This window comes from Chelonia mydas, chromosome 5, assembly GCF_015237465.2.
Source record: "Chelonia mydas isolate rCheMyd1 chromosome 5, rCheMyd1.pri.v2, whole genome shotgun sequence".
Taxonomy (NCBI): domain Eukaryota; kingdom Metazoa; phylum Chordata; order Testudines; family Cheloniidae; genus Chelonia; species Chelonia mydas.
The window spans coordinates 87,676,029-87,697,163 of NC_051245.2; the positions used below are offsets into that span (position 1 = coordinate 87,676,029).

At 44.1% G+C, this 21,135-nt stretch overlaps 1 protein-coding gene across 9 annotated transcripts in view; it reads right to left on the minus strand.

Annotated features, from left to right (window-relative positions):
- Window positions 1–21,135, minus strand: part of DAPK1 (death associated protein kinase 1) — a 122,777-nt gene that overhangs the window by 60,473 nt on the left and 41,169 nt on the right. For all 9 annotated transcript variants that reach the window (XM_037901746.2, XM_043546420.1, XM_037901747.2 and 6 more), the window contains exon 3: window positions 7,657–7,878. In XM_037901746.2, the coding sequence (XP_037757674.1) occupies window positions 7,657–7,878 (222 nt within the window). The remainder of the gene's footprint in view (window positions 1–7,656; window positions 7,879–21,135) is intronic.

The window sequence follows — 21,135 nt, forward strand, 5'->3', positions numbered from 1 at the left end:
TCTCTCTCATCTTTAAAATAAATGTTCATACTTCAGATTTTTCATTTCATCCTATTCAAGTTTGAAATTTGCTATAAAAACATCTTGGGGCTAACTTAATATTTTTTACTTGGAAACCACCTAAGAGATGTTCTCCCCAACATCAGAGGGCAAAACATTTCTGCAGGAAAAGAGGTAGGAATGCATTATTTTATCCCTAACATTGCAGTGAAAGAGTCCATGCCCCCAAAGAGCTTCCAATCTGAATGGAGAAATCAGATAGAGTGTGGGAAGGAAAACAGAGGCACCGAGAAACAAAGTGATGGATCCAAGGTCAGTGGAGAGGTGTCCAGGTAGCAGTAGCAGCAGAATGTGCTTGTGACAGAGCATAACCATTCTTCTGCTGTGTTTTCTGCATTTTGCAGAGACTGGAGCTATCCTATACTCTTAACATCCAGAGTTGCTGGAAGTAGCCAAGTTCTACCAAGGAACAACAGAAACTGGCAAGTGAGGTGCAGCGGCTGGGGAGGAAGAGAACTGGACACAAAACTGTGAGCAGAAACTGGCTTAGCTACCAGAGTGACAGGGAAAGAACGGCAGGCAGTTAACATTAGATTAGAAGAGGAGGAGGATAGTTTCAGTTCATGAGTCAAACACAGGTATTTCTTGTAAGATTAATGGATGATGGGAGCCAGAGACCAGAAATTGTAGTACTGTTGAGAAAACTTGAGAAAACGTTTGCAGTCAATCATGAAAATTGATCCAAAAGCTTAAAAAAATTGAACAGGATGACAGAATGAAATGAAACATCGCAGACTGGAAGATCCTCAAACAGATTTCTGATGTTGGTGAACATAGGTGCTGGAACTGCAGCACCCCTTTGCTTGAAGTGCTTTCCATTATATACAGGATTTACAGTTTGGTTCAATGGCTCTCAGCACCCACACTATAAAAATTGTTCCAGCACCCCTATTAGTGAATAAGAACTAAATCTGGTACTGAAAAACATTTGCTTCAGAAGGTTTCTGCAATACTATCTTGGAATTTTTATCCAGGTCAGCTTCATGATATGAAAATCAAGAATAGTCTATCCAAGGCTGACAGAAATGTATGTTCAAAACAAGGTTTTGGGAGGACAATGCCCATATATTTCTCTCGAGAAAATACAGCACTATCATGAACGTATAGATTTTATTTAATCTTTAGCTAACATACAACTGTAATGAGAGGATGGAATGCTGGAATTAGCCCCTCTGTAGTCTATTGGCCATGTTAAAGAAATAGCTGGTGAACAGTGTACAAGAATTATTTTAAAAGGGTACATCCTATTTCTAAAGGAGTTTGCATGCAATATTGCAATCCATTTGGTGAACCAAGAGGTGAAAATCAAAAGTTAACAGGCATCAGAAAGGCCTCCTTGAGAATGCATGTTAACAGTTATTGACAGCAACTAAAAAGTTGTCTGTACTGACATGCCTCCAGTGGATACTCAAGTTACATAAAGAATACAAATCAGAAATACTGATTTGTTGAAGTGCAGTGAAGAGGCAATATTTGCTGACTAATTTGAATTAGTGTTTCAGCTACTAAGAGATTGCAGCTAAACAAAAAACTCTGCAGAAGTTATGGGCAGTGTTTTGTGGCTTCTTTTTTGATTCAGGAGTTATCTGTGTGAAAAGTAAAAACAGAAGATCACTTTAAAAAATGTTGGCATTAGACGTAACTTTACGGTGTCAATCCAGACATTAAATAGTTTTTGTAAGATTACACCGGATATACAGTATTCTGGCTCATCCCACAGCAATAGCTGAATATTGGTGTAAAATGAAAAGAATCATAGACTATCAGGGTTGGAAGGGACCTCAGGAGGTCATCTAGTCCAAACCCCTGCTCAAAGCAGGACAATCCCCAACTGTCATCCCAGGCCTGACCTTTGTCAAGCCTGACCTTAAAAACCTCTAAAGAAGGAGATTCCACCACCTCCCTAGGTAACGCATTCCAGTGCTTCACTACCCTCCTAGTGAAAAAGTTTTTTCTAATATCCAACCTAAACCTCCCCCACTGCAACTTTAGACCATTACTCCTTGTTCTGTCATCTGCTACCCCTGAGAACAGTCTAGATCCATCCTCTTTGGAACCTCCTTTCAGGTAGTTGAAAGCAGCTTTCAAATCCCCCCCTCATTCTTCCCTTCCGCAGACTAAACAATCCCAGTTCCCTCAGCCTCTCCTCATAAGTCATGTGTTCCAGTCCCCTAATCATTTTTGTTGCCCTCTGCTGGACACTTTCCAATTTTGTCACATCCTTCTTGTAGTGTGGGGCCCAAAATTGGACACAGTACTCCAGTTGAGGCCTCACCAATGTCAAATAGAGGGGAACGATCACGTCCCTCGATCTGCTGGCAATGCCCTTACTTATACAACCCAAAATGCCACTGGCCTTCTTGGCAACAAGGGCACACTGTTGACTCAATGATTTCTGGAAGGTGAATTTATATGCAGAGAGAAAACATAATCAAACTGCCTAATAATGGGTAAAAGCTACCTCAGGATGGATAGAGACAGGACAGAAGGCAAGTTTCAGTTTTGTTACTGGACTAGTTGTTTAAGCATAAACAATGTTAAAGGAGTATGTCCCTAGGAATAGGAATATCAAAACACTGAAGATGCACTTACATATAAGAGTACACTCCCGTTTATCCAAATCTTTCAGACAACCGGGTGTGCAGATAAACAGTCACGTTATTAATATAGGGCTACATGTGGGACTATAAACTGCCTCTACTCACAGTCAGAGCGCCTCCTACTTTTAGAGTTGGCACTAAACTGATCCGCACCTCCAGCGCTCCCTTTGGCTGCTTCCGTTATGCTGCACTGACTTAACCTTTGTCTTCTGTGACTTAGTCCTCTGCGCAGGACACTTCTCCAGTCTTGTCCCTTTCCAGGGTACCAAGTATCCAATGAAATACCAACTTTGCCTTCAGTTCTCCCGCAGGACTTCTCCCACAAGAGCTTATCTCCTTCTCCAGGACTTCCCTCACAAAAGCCTGTCTTGCTCCCTGTCATTTTCTCTTTGCAGGAGAGTCCTGCCTTCTCTGCAGTCTCTACCCACAATGGAGTTCCCTCAGGAGCTTTACAAACCCAGGGTTTCTAATGGCTCATCATCTACCTCTACCCTTTCTGGCCAGGAATGAAGCAGTCAATCACCCCACAGGTAGAGCATCTCTCTAATTGGGTTTGCCCCCCACCCCTTTTTCTGCAGATGATGGGGGTTCATCCCATCACAGGTACACAATATGGATTTTGATAACTAGGATTTTCAACTAACTGGAATTATGCTGTATTTAAAAGTCTTTCCAGCATGACATTAAAAAATTCCATCTATTTACATTATAAATAGTTTTTCACAATATCTTCGTGATATGGCTAATTACTAAAGCTTGCTCTCACAGCAATTGCTATATTCAATTATTAAAGGGATTACTATCACTTTATCTTCTCCATTTTATTCCTGTAATTACATAATTATATGTACTTTGTGATATTAAAATGAATTCAATGTCAGACAGCTTTCTGAACCAGCACGGCCAAATAGTAATTTCTAAGGAGGGAAGTGAAAAAACTTTCCCGATTGAAACAATAAGGGGCTTTCTATGTAAGCAAAATATAATTAACTAAGTTGAGGGCTGGCTAGTTCCCTGAGTCCAACACTATCAGTCTTATAACATTCTTCTGAGCGGTCAATAGTTTTTTTCTTAAGAAGTAAGAGCGCTCCCAGCAAGCCCACCACCTCCATTATCTCCTCCATCACCTAGGTTTTGCTCAGAGGCCTGCAATGCAAGTACTGATCTGACCTCACCTGCTTAGACGACAAGACTGAATGAGATCAAAATATGGAAGAAGGTAATTTTAAGGATAATGAACGTTATATTACATATATATTATATAGATAGAAAAATTATCTTTCTAGATCTAATGTTAAATTTTTATGTAATTACATGAGTTTTCTGAAACATTACTTAAGTGTATTAATATAAAAAATTAAACTATAAACAAAAGCAATAGTGAATTTTGAGCCCTTATACAGTCTGTTATAATCCTATTAATAAAATAAGGACTTGTAATGGCTAGCTACTACATACAAAAAACAAATGACTCCACACTGAAAATATCCTAGGAATTGAGAGAAGCAAAACAAACTAGATTTTGCATACACACTTGCAAGCCTTCGGTCTTGCACTAGCAGGTTGGACATTTAAATTCCAAGTGTAAACAAACGAGTCTGTCAAACTATTTATGTTGAGTAGAGCTTAGCAATTACTCAGGAGAGGAATCAAAGTTGTCATAAATTCCAAAGGGTATAAAGTATAATGATATGGAAGTGAGTGGCCTTAGTTAATGCTAAAGTCCTTTTGTTAAACGTGTTGCTCAGACATGCGAGAAGAGGACTTTAGCATCAATTAACACTGCTCAATGGAATACTGGACACATTTATACTCCAGTATGACTTTTATCCTTGGCACCACGTAGCACTATTTCCATGCACAAAGCACTAGTTCCCAACCTTTTAGGGCTCAGGACTCATTTGTACATATTGATGGCCTGTCATGGCCCAATAAATGGGCTAGGGAGGGGGTTGAGAGCACCTAGAGAGGGGAAGACCCTGGAGGGGAGGTAACAGAGTCCATCCTGCACTTAGCCTGTAGTGGTGGCTCCTGTTCCACGGGGCTGACTTGGTGACCTGGTGTACGGGGTTGCAGTGCTGCTCAGTTTTGGCCCAGGCTCCCTGATGGGGGATTGGGGGCCAAATTTATGAGAATGGTGTTGCACCCTGATGCATGGGGTTGCAGCATCACTCATTCAAATTTGGCCTGGCTGGCTCTCCACTATCATGGACGGGTGGATGGGCCAAATCTGAGCAGCGCTGTGACCCCATGCACCAGGTAGGTCCCAATGCCCACAGCAGGGAGCCAAGCCCAGTCAGCCCCATGGGACCAGAGCTGCAGGAGACACCCTTTGAAACATCCTTGGGATCGAATTTTGTGTCACAATTCAGATGTTAAAATAGCTAGATGAAGTGATAAATGACATCCCTGGAAATAACAAGTCAGAAAAAATAAGTCACAGTACATTCACTCTGCACTGATGCAGCATTTAAGGGGTCTGGAAGGAGGGACGGATTGGTAGATCTTCCAATGCTAATTATAAATCTTCAAGAAGTTTTATCATGAAAAATATTTGTAGAAACGAAGAGCTTACATTTTTTCACTCTTCTCCTCCTTAATTATCAATGCAGTGTAGACAGGGAGCACAAATTAAAGCAGCTAAGATGATAAATACCAGACAGATAAGTAGAGGCATGGTAAACAATCATATGTAGTACAGCTGTAGATATGTTTCAACAAGTTGACTAGGATTTATAGTATGTATAAAATCACAAGAAATATCCGTGGGAATTCTGCTCTTCTCTAACTTTGCTTCCTTCCTAAATCCCTATTGTTAATTTGTGTGTAGGTTAATAGGGGGAAAAAAAGCATTGTATACACCAGGGGTCTCAAACACGTGGTGCGTAGGCCGCATGCGGCCTGCAGGGTTATTTTCTGCGGCCCGCCAGCTCTCCACAGCTCCCCCAGCATTTACCAAGAGCGGCTCCGGCCCAGCGCGCACCGGGGACAGGGCAGGCTCCCTGCCTGCCTGCCCTGACCCCACGCCGCTCCAGGAAGCGGCCGGGTCCTGGGGAGGGGGGGCACAGGGGTCTGTGTGTTGCCCTGGCTGCTCCTCCAGGTACCTCCCACAAAGCTCCCATTGGCCGGGAACGGGGAACTGCGGCCAATGGGGACTTTGGGAGAGGTACTGGCCAATGGGAGCTTCGGGGGAGGTACCTGGAGGAGCGGCCAGGGCAACACACAGACCCCTGTGCCCCCTCCCCCAGGTCCTGGCAGCTTCCCAGAGTGGCGCAGGGGCAGGTCAGGAAGGGGGGAGCCTGCCTTGCCCTGCCCCCGGTGCGCACAGGGCTGGACCCGCCCCCTGAATCCCTCCTGCAGCCGAACCCCCTGTCCTGAGCCCCCTGCTGCACCCCACACCCCTCCTGCACCCCGACCCCCTGACGCACCCCTCCTGCACCCCAACCCCCTGCCCTGAGCCCCCTGCCGCACCCCGCACCTCTCCTGAACCCCCTGGGGGGCAGGGAGGGGGCGGAGTTGGGGTGGGGATTTCAGGGAAGGGGTGGGAATGGGGGCAGGGAAGGGGTGGGAAGAGGCGGGGCCTCACAGAAGGGGTGGGTGGGGGCGGGGCCAGGGCAGTGGGCTGGTCAGTGGTGCGGCCTTCGGGCCAATGTACTAGTCCTCATGTGGCCCTCGTGGTCATTTGAGTTTGAGATCCCTGGTATACACACAGGGTCCTAAAGTATAAAACTATAAAAGAAGGGAAGGGGACAGTTTTAAGTGTACAAACTAGTAAGCAGAGAAACACAATCAGCACAAAAGGAAAAGAAAAACCAACATAGTGACAAAACAGAACCCCGGCCAAGATTCTGGTGCCAGTTTCAAATTGTGAGTGGTTGCTAGAGTTTTCACGACTATTTCTCCTGGGATAACCCAAATTTCAGCCTTTACGCCTTTGAAATGTAAGTGGAGCATTGGTATACAGGCCTGCAATTAAACCTGTTTGTCATACTGATCAACTTTAAATAATGCCATAGCCTTGTTTTTAATAATACTTAGCATGAAACTGAATTTTGGCTAGAACCCCCCCATTCTCTAATGCTTCAGTAAAGCAAGAAGTGCTCAAAACACACACACAAATAAATACTAGTGCTATGCTGTGCTGTGCTTCATGGGTGTGACCTAGAGCTTCACTTGTCCCAACTAGTTCTGGCTTCTTGTTCTGAGTAAATGGTGATTCTGGTAAACTGAGTCTGACCAATCCTGCAGCACCACAGGCCATCTAAAGTGTACAAAGAATGAGCTTGCCGCTGCTGAAAAGCACTTTTGGGGCCTTCCCTTAAAAGTGGTCTCTGTGTTTATCCTCTAAAACCTGCGAGGGAATTTTAAGAACGGAAAGGAACTATGCAAATCCATTTCTTACAAATGTATTTTGCTCCCATCCCACCCATTAATACTAGCCTTGCATGCAAGGTAAGAAGCATATCAAAGACAAATGCAGGAATATGAAACTCAAACTGAGCTTTTAACATTGCAGAATAGCAACATACATTGGGTAAATCCTGTTTAGTTATACAGATGTAAAAATGTGTCCAGTAGTGTTACTCTGAATTTACACCAATATAATGCAGAAAAAAATTGGCCCACTATAATAATTATGAATCAAATCACCATCTAATTTGGTTCTTAAAATCTATGTACCTAACTGGAGATATGTAGCTGAATGTTACCTTTGGATATCACCATAATCATAGTGACTAAAGTAGCAAGTAGAAAGACCTTCACTGGATCTATTGAACTGTGATTCTACCTCTGGATTTTGGGCAAGCTATTTCACCAAAAATGAACTACTATGAGTTGCAAGTCTAACCTGGAATAAAGAGCTCTCAAAACACCAAGACTCGCCTGCATTTATACAGGAAGTTCATTAAGTCGTTACCACTCTGAAGGAAAGCCCCTACTTCCCAAACATAAAGACAATCTCCACCACGCCCCAAGCCCCTCAAGAGCTACTTACAGTTCCAGAATAAGAATAACGTCTGTTTTGTTTTCATAAACATCATGCAGTGTGATCACATTGGGGTGCTGAATCTCTTTCAGTATGTTAACTTCTCGCTCAATGTCTTCTCTACTCACTCCCCGTCGGCTGGATTTTGTTCTCCGTTTCTTGATGAATTTTGCAGCATACTGTAGACCAGTACTCTTCTCACGACATTTTTTCACTACAGCAAACTGCCCACTAAAAGAAGCAGGAAGAGAAGGGGGGAAAATCTGATTCTAGCAACTGTAAAATTAGGGACAGCTTATGTTTACTACTGCTGGAGGAAACTATTGTTGCTTTGAACTAACAAGTCAGCAAAAATGCATCATTGCTTTTGTGCACAATCCAGCACAACACATAAACAAAGCTACAGGCGGTAAGGAAGGAGGTGTTAAAATGTTTCTCACATACAAACTCAGACTAAGGTCAGAAGGGACTATCATGATCATCTAGTCCAGTGGTCACCAACTGGTAGATCACGATCAACTGGTCGATCCTGGAATCTCTGACAGTCTATCGTAATCTCTGGCCACTAAAAGTCCAGCGGCACAGCGGGGATAAGGCAGGCGCCCTGCCTGCCCCAGCCCCACGCCGCTCCTGGAAGTGTCCAGAATGCCCCTGCAGCCCGGGGGGGGAGGGGAGAGGGTGTTAGGAGGAGGAGGAGGAGGAGGGAGAGCAGGTTCCTGCGCACTGCTCCTGCCTGCAAGTACTGCCCCTGCAGCTCCCATTGACCGGGAACTGCAGCCAATGGGAGCTTCAGGGGTGGTGCTTGCAGGTAGGAGCAGCGTGCAGAGCCACGTGCCCCCCACCTGCGGTCACAGAGGCATGCTGGCTGCTTCTGGAAGCGGCACGGGGCCGGGGCGGGCAGGCAGGGAGCCTGCCTTAGTCCCACTGTGCCGCCCAGCAGGAGCCCGCACTCCTCCCACAACCCAACCCCCAGCCCTGAGCACCCTCCCATAGCCAGCACCCCATGCCTCTTCCTGCACCCCAAACTCCTGCCCAGAACCCCTCCAAGAGCCAGCACCCCATACCCCCTCCTGCACCCTGAAACCCCTCCCACATCCCAACCCCCTGCCCCAGCCCTGACCCCCCTTCCAGAGCCAGCATGCCGTACCCCCTCCTGCATGCCAACACTCTGCCCCAGACTGGAGTCCTCTCCTGCACCAAAAGTCCCCCCCAGAGTCTACACCTCTCACCCCCTCCTGCACCCCAACCCAGGCTCAGCCCAGAGCCCGCCTACACACTCCAAACCCCTCAGCCCACACCCCCTCCCGAACCCCAACCCCCTTCCCCAAGCCAGATGAAAGTGAGTGAGGGTGGGGGACAGCAAGCGATGGAGGGGGAGGGGAGGATGGAGTAAGTGGGCCGGGGCCTTGGGGAAGGGGCGGGATAGATCCTGGGTTGGACTTAAATTCAAAAAGTGATCTTATGCGTAAAAAGGTTAGAGACCACTGATATAGCTTGACCTTCTGCATATTTCAGCGCACAGAACCTTACCCACCCACCCACCTCACTTCAGTTTGGTGTACATTTCTCTACAGGTAATAGATTTATTGTCCACAGTGGCAAAAAAACTGGAACTGTGACAGATAACTGCATAATTCTGGGATAGTCACTGAAAAAAAAAAATACTGCTTTCCAGGCTTCTCCCTTCTCTAAAATAACTTTGTTTCATTATTTACCCCCAGACAAATTACCTTTAATTTCTTTGAAGTAGAATTCAATACCATCAATACTCACTTATCCCTGCCCTGCATATTTTGTTTTAAATGGTTTCAGGTAGTTTGGCTTTATTTCTTTTTTGAACACAGAGAAATGTAAGCCTACTTCTTGATATTGTATCAACTAGCCCACTAGAAAAGTTTTCAAGAGGAAAAAAAAAAAACTTGTTATTCAGGAAGACAAGACCATGACACCCTTAAAAATGAAAAAGACCACTATTTAAAGGATGTGTGAATCAAATAAAGTTGTTGACCCACTGTCTTGTTGGGTTACAAGGCTTTTGTTGGACCTTAAAACACACAGTTATTCAAAGCAAAACACCTCAAGAACGTATTTGCTGCTTTAAATGAATAGCATTTGTAACATTGTGTGATTTTCTGATTATGTTTTTTTAAAACAGCAAACTATCTGAACGGGAATTCTCTAGGACGACTGTTCATGTTATTATATTGAGAATTTACAGAATAAAGACAACAGAAATTAGAACCAGGAAAATCCTTTGAAGCCAGATAGTCCCTCCCTTTGGCCAAAGCAGGTTTGTTCTCTAAAGTATATTTTCTAGTAAACCTAAATTAAATCAAGGCATACCGTAGACAGCTGTATAAAGCATTTAAAACACTTGTGGCATTTTGCCTCAATTAAAATATATATACTTTTCAAATTTAATCTAAGGAACCCATCTTTCGGACATAAAGATACCTGAAAAACAAACTTAAAATGTATATATTGCTTTTGCGTGAAAGTAAGGATCACGTCCGATAAAATCTTTAACAACTGAGTTGCTGAAGATTCCACAGCCATAACTGAGCAGGTTCTTGCAGAAAAAAATTAACGTGTGATTCATAACAAAAGTATTTATTGACAAGTAGTTTAAAAAAATAAAATAGGTTTAGATAAGGATCTATATATTTGTCTACTTTATAATCTGCATCCAAGTCCCACGAAGTTTCATAATGTTATGCAACATATTTATCCCCTTCTGAGAATACTGTACCATGGTGTATTAAAAAAAAAAAGATTTTAAAAAAGTGTCTGGCCTTAACTAGCCATTTTAAAATGCAGATGACAATGTAATCTTTAGAGTTTATTTTTTAAAAGGGAAACATTTGACAGTTCTGTATTCTCAGTAGGCAATGGACCAGATCCTCAGCTCTGACTGAGGAGCATTCAGGACAGCTACAAGAACACAAGGACAGATTCCCTTTTTGCTTTCCGACATAGGGGCCACTCTGCACCAGCAGGCCTATTACCAGTAAAAACTGGAGCAGCTTGAAGACTGCTTTAATCTGTGCTAGCTGACAATGACCCAAAGGGGCTGTGTCCTAGCCAGATCCTCTTTTCCAAGTCACTTTAACTACACAGGGAGAGGGGTAGCTTAGAGCCAATGTAACATCTCCTTACATGGGGAGAGATTCTCTAGGGTCAGATTGTCTAGCTTTAGGATCCACTTTGCACTGATGGAGAAGTGATAAGTAAGGTTATGTTTTAGTCACAGGTCATGGGCAGTAAACAAAAATTCACAGCCTGTGACCTGTCCATGACTTTTACTAAAAATACCCATGACTAAAACTTGGGCGGGGGGCTGCGAGTGCTGGGCGGGGGGCAGTCCGGGGCTGCTGTGAGTTCTGAGGGAGGTGGCCCAGGGGATCCTGCTGGTGGGGGGGGGGGGGAGGGAGGGGGAGCAGCATGGCCCAGGACCCCTGCTGGTGCTGGGGGGGAAGATTGGCAGGGCTCGGTGGGCTGCTCCCACCACAAGTGCCAGCTCTGCTGCAGCTCCCGTTGGCTGGGAACCACAGCCAATGGGAACTGAGGGTGCAGGGCCTGCAGGCACAAGCAGCATGCAGCGCGGAGCTCCCCCCGGCCCCTTTGCCACCTAGGAGCTGCAAGACCGTGGGAGCCGGGGAACCCCCCACCCCTAGGTAAGTGCCCCCCTCCCAAACACCCAAACTGCTCCTGCTGGCCAGCTCGGGCAGCCCCTGAGCCAGCGCCAGCAGCTGCAGCAGTCATGGAATCCGTGACTTCCGTGACCTCCAAGATAAATGCGCAGCCTTAGTGATAAGTGACTGGAGCGGGGCCCTGGATTGGCATGATAGTGCTCTGTATTCCCATACACAAGAGAACAAGTTCAATTCCTGGCATTTTTCTCCTTCTGTTGGAAGGGATTGGAGAAGCTGTGGGGTTCTCCACACATCTGCACAGAGACTATGAAAAACAGAAAACCCAGGCTCAGCTGTACTTGAAAAAGCAGTCTGCTACTTTGGAAACTGTCACCACCAAATGATTGAGCCAGCGGACCACCATAGCTCAAAAACAGCAGTCAGAAAACAGAGATACGTCAGCTTAGTAGGGGAACTTCTGAATGAGCTAAAATAATCAAGTGGTAAGAGGTCTTCACACTCTCTTAGCTGATTTGCATTCTATGACTTGATTGAGAATGCACAGACTTCTATGTTCCTCTGACAGGCAAGATTACAACCAATCTCCATCCAGGATTTTCTTTTTCTCTAGGGTTCCCTCCTGCTTCTCCAACTTGAGTCCTTCAAGTCTGAAACCCTACTGTATTTCCCCAACTAAAGTGGTGAGACAGTATCTTGTGAAGTCTGGCAGGATGGAAGTCTACGCTGTTGAAAGCAAGCTATCTGGTAAATGGTAACTATTTGCCTTTCTATGGTTAGGTCTTTAACAGCACTGAGGCTGGGTTCTGAATCATACACAGCACCCTATGGCACTGTCTGCAATGGTAAACATAAACGTATGATCACACAGCATAAAAGATTTCCATCAGAATGGACAAAAACTGTTGGTTTAACCACAAGCAGCTGATGCAATGTTAAAACACATGGAGGATTTAACAACATTCTACCACAGATTTTACCACTATGTAATTTCCCAGCACTTAAAAAGGTGGGTGAGAAAAACACCCTATGGAAGGAGAACAAAAGACTTGAGGCTGAACTAGAAGAGCAAGGTTGAGAGTGAGGGAAGGAGGGGAATGGAAACCACTGACCTCGTCACACACTCCTTCCAAAGGAGAAGCCCTGATCTAAGACTCAGCAATAAAGAGGAGATGCTGGAACTACAGAAATATTAATGTGAAACAGTTGAAAGACTTATTATTGTTTACAGCACTCTAACGTTCTAAGTGCTTTACAGTGCCCCCCAGCAGCTCACAATCCACTTTGTGTACATGTAAAAAGCTACCCTGTTATTCCAACTGTACACCCTTCTGTGGGATATGAAAGCCACCCTTACATCAAAGAACAATTAAGCAACCATTACACAGTATAAAGAACTAAACGCATAAGTCACAATTTTCCACCAAAAAACTACTAAGGGCTAACCACACACACACACACACACGATACTTGCTCCAGCCACTGCTTGATTTAGATAGCAAAAACAGATCCAAAATGAACCTGGCAATTTACTAGAGGCTAGTCTTGAAAAACCAACATCGTTTTAGTATGTGGATATACAAGGCATTCCGAAATCCAGTCAAATCTGGGATTTGAGTACAAAATCCAGTAGGTTTACTAATGACTGTTTTGTCAGTTCAACATATGCAGTTAATCTTCTGAAGAACCTTGCTCTTTGATTTCTGATCTTCAGTCCTTGCAGGAAATTGCTCCTTAGCCCCTCTATCTGCAAAAAGCAACAATTAATTTTTGGTTTATTTCTTTTTAATCTAAAAATGACTTGCAAGTATTTTCAAATAATGCATTAAGTGTAGAGTTTTATGCTGAAGAAAGGAGGCACCCACAGTGGCATTGGAACAATTTTTATAGTGAGGATACTGAAAGCCATTGAACTGTAAACCCTTTACACGATGGAAACCATTTCAAGCCAGGGGGTGCTGCCGCATCCCCACCACCCATAGGTGCTTTACAACCTAAGGCATTGAAATTTGTCTCCCATCAACGAAAGCATCCTGTTACAGTGACACAGTAACACCTCCTGAACAATTCTGAACCATTGCTGATGTACTGTGGGTGATGCAGTGCGACTGCAAACTCCACGTGACCTAGGATGACCCTAACAGTCCTCCAGCGGCTGTCCCATAATGCCCGACACTGACAGCTCTGCACACAATTGTGAAGTCCATCGCCCAGGGTTCACGGAGACCGGAAGGGGTTCTCCCCACCCACTTTAAAGATCCAGCATACTTTTGAAAAGCCTTTTCCCGATTACCTAGCTTAGCAAGTACACTTTGTAGCTCTCTCTTGTTGTGTGCACCTGCCCAACCAACCATGCCAGCTGCATGCTCCAGACATACTCCCACCTGGAGCAGACAGAAGTTATTGGATCTCCTGGGCCTGTGGGGAGAAGACACTGTACTGTGCAAGCACAGCTACAGACTACCTGTAGAAACATGGACATCTACAAGCAGATTGCATGGGGAAAGCAGGAGAAGGGGTATGACAGGGATCAGAAGCTGTGCCATGCGAAAGCAAAGGAATGGAGGCCGGCATACCAGGAGGCCAGGGAGGCCAATACTTGATCTGGTGCCAAGCTGCAGTCCTGCCCCTTCTAGAAAGGGCTGCATATTATATTCGGTGAAGAACCTGCCACTACCCCACACACCACTGTGGATACCTCTGATGAGCCCAAGTCACATGCCTCTGTCATGAAAAGCAAGGATCAGGAGGGAGGAGGATAGGGGATATGCGAGCAGGAGGTCCAGCTATGCCGTGAGCCAGGACCTGTTTGAGACTCCACCACTGTCCAGTCAATTCCAGCAGGCGAGCATGGGCGAGCTCAATGTAGGGGAAGGGACCTCACGTAAGTGTGTGATTGCATTTCGTATTACCATGTTTAAGTGTACAGATGACGTACAGCCCAACACAGGATGATAGAGGTACTGACTTTTCATTACTTTACTCATAGTAGAAGAGGTAGCGGTACAACAAAAAGAGGAAGTGTTGTTATCCGCTTTTCATTCCCTGTAGAATTAGCTGAAAGAGGCCATGCTGAGCAGTTTACGTACACAGGGATGTCCACTGACTCCTCCCAAGAGGCCTCAAATGAAACTTTCATGGATATGCTCTACAATCCTCTCCCGAAGGTTTCTAGGGATGGCAGCCTTATTTCTTCCTCTGCAGCAGGACACTTGCCCACTTTGGCAAGCACCATGGCAGTAAACAGGCTATTGACACAGTCCTGGGATGCCAGCAACAGCTTTGTTACTCTCAGGAGCAAGGTATCAGCTACAATTACCACTGCCTGTGCAAAACAGTTCCCAGTGCTCAGTGTCATTGTGATGTCCATGGAATCAGGGTCTGAAATTTTATTATTTCATGCAACCAAACAATTCCCTCCTCACTCTCCCCAGCCACTCGTCCCTGGTGGGCCACACTCGCCATGGCTGGGGCTGGAGAGTGATGCTGTGCACAGGCACAAGTGTCAATAAGCATGTTATTTGTTTAAAATTTCAGGGGAGCACAGGAAGTGAGATCTGAAACTTAACTGTTGCTTTCCACTGTGACTATATTGACAATGATGCTGTTTTTCTGTAGTGGCTGCCATTGCAGCCTTGAGGGTCCCCCCTCATCACCCCTGGAACACCCGATTCTGATGAGGAGGAGAAAGAAGAGGACATGGGGGAATATGTTCGGTGAGATGCAGCATTGTCTTGCTGTATCAGACCATAAAGAGAAGGCTGGGCGGTTGAATACTGCAGACAATATGGAGAGGGAAAGAACAGACAGGAGAAAGGTGCAGGATTCAGAGAGGGAGATGCACCAGAACACAACGGGGCTTCTCTGTCAGCAAACAAATGCTGAAGATTCTCACTGACCTACAAGTTCAACAATCACAGGCTCGCCTCCATTTGCAGCGGATGGAGAACTACATTCCAGCAGCTCCCTATACTCCAGACATTCCACATGGCATCAGAAGCCACATCCATAGCCTTGCACTCCATGCTGGGTGACAGTAAGGAGAACCACAGATTCACTTACACAGACCTAGGAGAGCCATGGCTGCTGTACATATAGCCAAAATGAACTGAAATGGACATGAATGTTCTTTCCCTTTAAGTGGTATTTTGTTAATGTATTTCAGAAGTTTTTATTGTCATTTTATAGCACTTTTTTTCCTAAATAATTCATCTTTATTACTTTGCAACATATGCTGCAGAATGCCTAGCACTACTGAAAGCATCCACCACCTGTTATTGTACAAGGCGAGAGAACTCATAGGATCTGTGACAGTGTAATAATTATAAATGCACAGCAAGCACCACAAAATTAATAGGGGTATTAACAGACGGTGTTATATTCATAAAAAGTACACCAAACACCATACAATCCCTAACAGACCCCAAAACTTCAGGGCCAGGTAGAGCACAATCCAACAAAACATATTACTGAGGTTGACTGTTAAATTGCTCTTTTAAGACCTCCCTCAGTAGCATAGCTCTGCATTGAGCTCTTCTAATTGCACTTGTGTCTGGATGTTCAAACTCAACTGGCAGCCACTCCTCCATGCCCTCCACCCCAGCAGCAACTTCTCTCCCTTTGCCCCACAGCTATTATGCAGGGCACAACAAGCTGCTATAACCACTGGGATATTTTTCTCACTGAGATCCAGTCTTTGAGTAAACAGCGCCATTACCAGCATCTCTGCAAATGACCAAAAGCACATTCAACTGTCATTTGGAACCTCCTGAGCTAGTACTTAAATCTTTCCTTGATGCTGGCGAGGTGGCTGGTGTTCAGCTTTCTGAGACAGGAGTAGGCTGGGTCCCCCAAGATCACTATTGGCATTTCAACGTTGCTAATGGTAATCCACTGTTCAGGAAAGAATGTCCCCTCTTGTAGCTTCCTGAACAGTCCTGTGTTCTCAAAGATGTGGGTGAAGTGTCACCAGAGATCCAGCAACACTTTCATAATCACAGAAAAGTAGCCCTTTCAGTAGAAGTGCTCTGTGGGAAAACGGGCTGGTGCCAAAATAGGAACATGCATGCTGTCTGTCACCCTACCGCAGTTCGGGAACCCCATTGCTGCAAATCCATCCACTATATCCTGCACATTACCGAGAGTCACAGTCCTGCACAGCAGAAGACCATTAATGGCCCTCCATATTTTGCATGACAATGGCCACCAGGGTGGATTTTTCAACTCCACAATGATTTCCCACTGACCATTAGCAACCCAGAGTTGCAAGTTCCACAGAACGAGCAGCACTCACTTCTCAACTGTCTGCTCAGCTCTCATTCTGGTGGTCCTGCGTTAGATGGCTGGGCAAACTTGGCATACAGATCCAGGAACGTGGCCTTGTGTGTCTGAAAGTTCTGCAGCTATTTCTCGTTTTCCCTGAACTGCATTAAGATGTGACCCCATCAGTGCTCATTTCTATGGTCCAGAAGAAATCTGGCTTGCATGAAACGGTCATGTCCCCTTCTGCTGCAGTTCTTCCTGCCACTCTACAAACACCAGAGAATTGTTTGTCCTGTGTTTGCAATGGTCATGACAGTAGCACAGAGCTGTGCGGACTCCATGCTTCTGTCAGAGATAGACAGCGTGAAGTGCCATACGGGCTTGTGGGATTTTAAAAAGAAGTATGAAAATTATGGGATATGGATGGCACTATGGGATGGAGAAAACTGCATGATGGGAACTTGACCCCAGGCTCCCAGTCACCCCTGCACAACTCATTTCTGCCCCACCATGCATTGCCACAAAACAGTGCGCCAGACGGTGGTTAGTTGCACACTGGGATACCTACCTATGGTGCACCGCACTGAGCATCCACACAAGCACTCCTGATAAGTACATGCAGCACTGATGCAAGGAGACAAGTATGAACGCTCATGAGTGATATACTAACTGTGGTACCTTTACGCTGAAGTAATTGCGTCATCGAAAGTTTGTTGTGTAGATATGGCCTAAGTAGTATTAAAAACCATGCCTTTTCCCACACCTGCTCCACATTTTGGGTACCCTCTAGGGTGATTTCCCAGCCAACCTGTTAGAGAACGAAGCTGACCTATTGGGGACAAAGGATGGGAGTCCAGGTAAGAGAAGTAGTTTTTTTAAACATATGGCACAGTTTTTGCAAAGATTTTATTTCTCTATACCCCAAAGGTTATATTACCTAAATCTACTGAAGGGTGTTCCAAAACTACACCACATCATTTAAAAACAAATGCCATTCACTTGACTCCTCATATGGATTGGTTGCAACCATGCTCTAGTGGGGTTCTATGATTGAGAACTACTTTAGAGAATTGTGCAGTGTCTGAAATGAATAAGGTAAAACATTTTTTTCTTACATGCTGAATAGCCTTCTTAGTCTTCCTATTTGTGGTATTCAGTACATAATAACAAACAACTAGCTGTGGGGTTAAGTACTGTATCTGCAGATCACCTATATGCCGTGCCCAAACGGCTATTTCATGGCTGTGACCTCAAAGCCAAGCCATTTTGTTTTTTTCCTCCCTTTCCCTTTTTAAAGTGTAGGAAAAACAAACAAATGCCATTTTACTAAATAAGAACTATTAGGACTGCTGCATGCAAACTAAAGTCAGCTATACAATGACTGGCTCAGTTCCTTCCAGTGATTTTCTCTCATTGCTCACCTTCGTTCTGAGTGCAGCATACATTAACTACCTTCTATAAAGTAGCAAGACACACAGACGTTATGTAGTTTTGGTTGTTTACAGCAGGAATCACATGAATTAGTGTCATTTTAGGGACAGCTAAACTGAAATAAGAGGTAAATCACAGAAACATGCACACACAATATTCTATGGAAAATATAACTCGTTTATATCAGCTTTTTTTTTTTTTTAAACACACAGGGCTAGATCAAGTTAGACAGTGAAATACGATGACTGGTTGGTGTGAGAACAAATACTTTCCTTAATAACAGTAATTTGTTTTGTGATCTCATAATTCCTATTGAACTAGTAGTTAATTATTACTCTAAATCCGCTCCTTTCAGGGCACTTGGCATCATGCCTCCAATGCCTCTATATACAGTAAAATGATTTAAAAAAAACCAAAACCAAATCCACCAACAACCTATTTTTGACCAGTTATCCTATTAACTGAAAACCAATGTTTGTGTTTCAGAATTTTCATCCCTTAAAAAGTTATAAGCTGCCTCTCATAATGCAGTGTGCAAAAATGATATGATCAAGTGACAGACAATTGACACTAAAGCACTCTAAATCCCAGTGCTCGTTTTTTGGCTTCAATTCTTCTTTAGCATGCTCACAACACAACTACTAATTAGCAGAAATATGGACAGTTGCAACGGCAGTCACAGACATTTTAGAACCATAACCACAAAATCCAATTTCCTTACAAGAAGGTACCCCAGCTGAAGATAGCCCCTTAAAAAAAGGACTATCAGAATCATAGTAATTAAAGATGGGAGAGACTTATTAACTATGCTAAATCTATCCCCCCTCCCAGGGCAGGATTATTTTCTACAATATATTTTCGAATGCTTTCTCCAGACTAGTTTTAAGATGTCTCAAGGGGTAGTGCGCTTCACTATTTCACTTGAAAGACGAGATCTAATAAGATTTAATAATGTACACCTACACCTTGAATACTGCATGCAGTTTTGCTCATCCAACTCAAAAAAGATATATTAGAATTAGAAAAGGTACAGAGAAGGGCAACAAAAATGATTAGGGGTATAGAACAGATTTTTCAGCTTGGAAAAGAGACAACTAAAGGGAGGATATGATAGAGGTCCATAAAATCATGAATGGTGTGGAGAAAGTGAATAAGGAAGTGTTATTTACTCCTTCACATAACACAAGAACCAGGGATAACCCAATGAAATTAATAGGCAACAGGTTTAAAACAAACACAAGGAAGTAGTTCTTCATACTACATATGGTCAACCTGTGGAAATAGTTCCCGGTGGATGTTATGAAGACCAAAAGTAGAACTGGGTTTAAAGAAGAATTAGATAAGTTCCTGAAGAATAGGTCCATCAATGGCTATTAGCCAAGATGGCCAGGAATGTAACTGCTCTGGGTATCCCTAGCTGCTGACGGGCAGCAGCTGGGCCTGGATGACAGATGAATCACTTGATAATTGCCTGTTCTGTTCATTCCCTCTGAAGCATCTGGCATTGGCCACTGTCACAAGACAGGATACTGGGCTAGACAGACCAGCGGTCGGACTCAGCATGGCCGTTCTTATTTTGCTGTCAAGAACTTTTACTGACATTTTGTCTTACATTCCTGAATTTCATTTTCCCCAGCAAAAGAAAAGGGGGCTGAGGTGAGTCCACCTGGTTGGACTGCGAGGGAAACTGCATTCTGCCCACAGAGCCATGCAAGCTTCCCAACAAGTCCTCAATAAGGCTGAGGTTGGAGGAATGGGCGGGGGGCGCCGGGGGGGAATACATACCTTTCCTTTTGCCTCTGGCTTTTCTCAGCCTAGCTCTCTCCTTCAAGCCTACAGAGGCACCACCCACTGCAAATGCCTCAGAAGGGAAAAAGTGAAGTAAAGGGGACAAACTCCCACAAAACTAAATATAGCCCTGGGAACCTAGCTGGGAATTAGACTGACACATTATGGAGTCAAATTATTAGTCTAAAAAAAAGTTACTTATCTTTCGTAACTGCTGTTCTTTGAGATGTGTTGCTCATGTTCATTCCATGCTAGATGTGTGCATGCAGCATGCACAGTTGCCAGAGATTCCCCCCTCCCCCAAGTGGTATCCATAGGACCGGCTCCAGTGCCCTTTGGAGCCACACACACACCCCTAGCATAGAATGGATGTGAGCAAGCACTCGAAGAATTTAAAATTAAGTTTGGAATTTCCCTCAGAAAAACTCTGCAGTAGGGAGGATTTGTGGAGCCTCCTGATGCTATGGGTGCAGGTAAAAAAAAACAAACCCTAAAGGGAACTACAGAGGACAGGGCATTCCCCTGCTGTTAGGTCTGGTTCTGTCCCCAAGCTGCAAGCACTCTCAAGCACTATTGTAATGGATCTGTAGAATGTAGCATGAAGAATGTTTTTCCAATATTTGTTTTCTGTAAATGTCTGTCTGCTCATCTTCTAACTATTCCTTTTCTTTAAAATAAAATTGCTGCAACTTTAAAAAAATTCAAACAATACCAAATAATCCATAGTGGATTTCTTCTTGAGAGACTGATTTTGTAAGGATGCTCTCAAACTACACGGATTATTTTAACTTCAGTTTCTCAAGAAGACAAAACACTTAGGGCCAGAATCTGTATTTAATTATGCTTTTATAATCCATAGTAACTTCACAGAAGTTTCCCTGGGTTTTCAATTGGCTATGTATAATTTGAGACCTTTAATGAAGTGCAAGCACATAACTTCTCAGGCTTGAGGAATGTAAGTGCTGTGCAATTAGCACCACACACTCATGAATAGTTTTAGAACATACTGTTCCCTATGAAGAAAGTTTCCATACTGAGAGGATGTGGGTTTTTAAAATATTAGATAGCAGATCTGTGCAAAAAATGGTTTACTGCTTCAGAATGTAATTAAATTAAAGCAGTTATCTGCCCATCATCCAGCAAAACAAACATGTTTGCTGTTAAAATAGCCCTCTTTATTTCATACTTCCATCTCTGAATGAATCTGTTTGGTCTAAAACAAAGGCTCTCAAAAACGTTACTTATTGTGTACCCCCTTCCAGATCTACAAGCTGCCCGCGTAACCCCTACCCTTCTCATCACTGATACTGTATGTGTTCTTCTTAACACTACCAGTCTTTAGCCATCTGTCCATATT